Raw genomic sequence first — 1130 nt, 5'->3', positions numbered from 1 at the left:
ACAAACTCCTCCGGGAGCAGGCGCCTCCAAGGTGTTCCACAAATGTTGATCCTGCTAAATGGTGGAAGGTCTTTTGATAATGTAGATACCCCAGCCTCTGCTCTAAAACAGCAGGGCATCTATGTTGTTGGCATTGGAACAAGGAACTCTGATAGTAGAGAGCTGCAGAAGATATCATATGAGCCTACTTACGCTCTATCAGTGTCTGAATTCACTGACCTCCCCGATATCCAAGAACAGCTCTCCTCTGTAATGAGAACGGTGCTAGGGAGGGCCACGCCCATGACACCAACAGTGACTGGTAAGAAAGTGACAGATTTTTACATTCCACACTCATGGTAGGACGCAAATTGAACAAGTGTATTTTACTAAGTTGAGGTCAGCCAGTGCCACTTTGACAAAAGAGTTTTGCCAGCATTAACAGAGCAAGTTGTAGACATCGAGGCTAGCTTTTGCCATCTGACTTTCACACTGGCAGCATTTGACACATGAACTTAAATATGTCTGAAATTTTATGTTCCCTAGTGGAGAGACAGCTACCAGGAAGGGATCTTGTGTTCTTGTTGGATGGATCTGATGGTACTAGAACTGGATTCCCAGCTATGCGAGACTTTGTCCAAAGAGTAGTAGAGACACTCAGTGTGGATGACAACAAAGACCGCGTCTCAGTGGTTCAGTACAGCAGAGATCCAACTGTCCAGTACTATCTGAACACATACACCACTAAGGGCGAGATCCTTGACACGGTCAGAGGTTTGAGGCACAAAGGCGGAAGACCCCTCAACACTGGAGCAGCTCTCCAGTACTTGAGGGATAATGTCTTCACGGCCTCTGCCGGAAGCAGGCGTGTGGAAGGAGTTCCACAGGTCCTAATATTGCTAAGTGGTGGAAGGTCTTTTGACAGTGTTGATGTACCAGCCTCTGCTCTCAAACAGCTGGGTGTCTTGACCATTGCAATTGGAACCAGGGCCTCTGATAGCAGCGAACTGCTCAAGATATCCCACGATCCCAGTTATGCTCTATCTGTGTCTGAATTTACGGACCTCCCCAATATCCAACAACAGCTGTCCTCTGTAATGAGCACAGTGCAAAGGAGGGCCACGCCCTTGACACCAACAGTGACTGGTAAG

General features: G+C 47.7%; 1 protein-coding gene across 1 annotated transcript; it reads left to right on the top strand.

The window, feature by feature from the left end:
• Positions 1-36: 36 nt before the first annotated feature.
• LOC123964653 (collagen alpha-3(VI) chain-like) lies at positions 37-1118 on the top strand (the record flags this gene model as incomplete). Its single annotated transcript, XM_046041509.1, has 2 exons — positions 37-301; positions 526-1118. Coding segments are annotated over exons 1-2 (852 nt in total), but the record flags the coding sequence as incomplete, so codon positions are not given.
• Positions 1119-1130: the final 12 nt, after the last annotated feature.

The sequence above is a fragment of the Micropterus dolomieu genome, unplaced genomic scaffold, assembly GCF_021292245.1.
Source record: "Micropterus dolomieu isolate WLL.071019.BEF.003 ecotype Adirondacks unplaced genomic scaffold, ASM2129224v1 contig_4418, whole genome shotgun sequence".
Taxonomy (NCBI): Eukaryota; Metazoa; Chordata; class Actinopteri; order Centrarchiformes; family Centrarchidae; genus Micropterus; species Micropterus dolomieu.
This window is presented reverse-complemented; position numbering and strand designations above follow the sequence as displayed.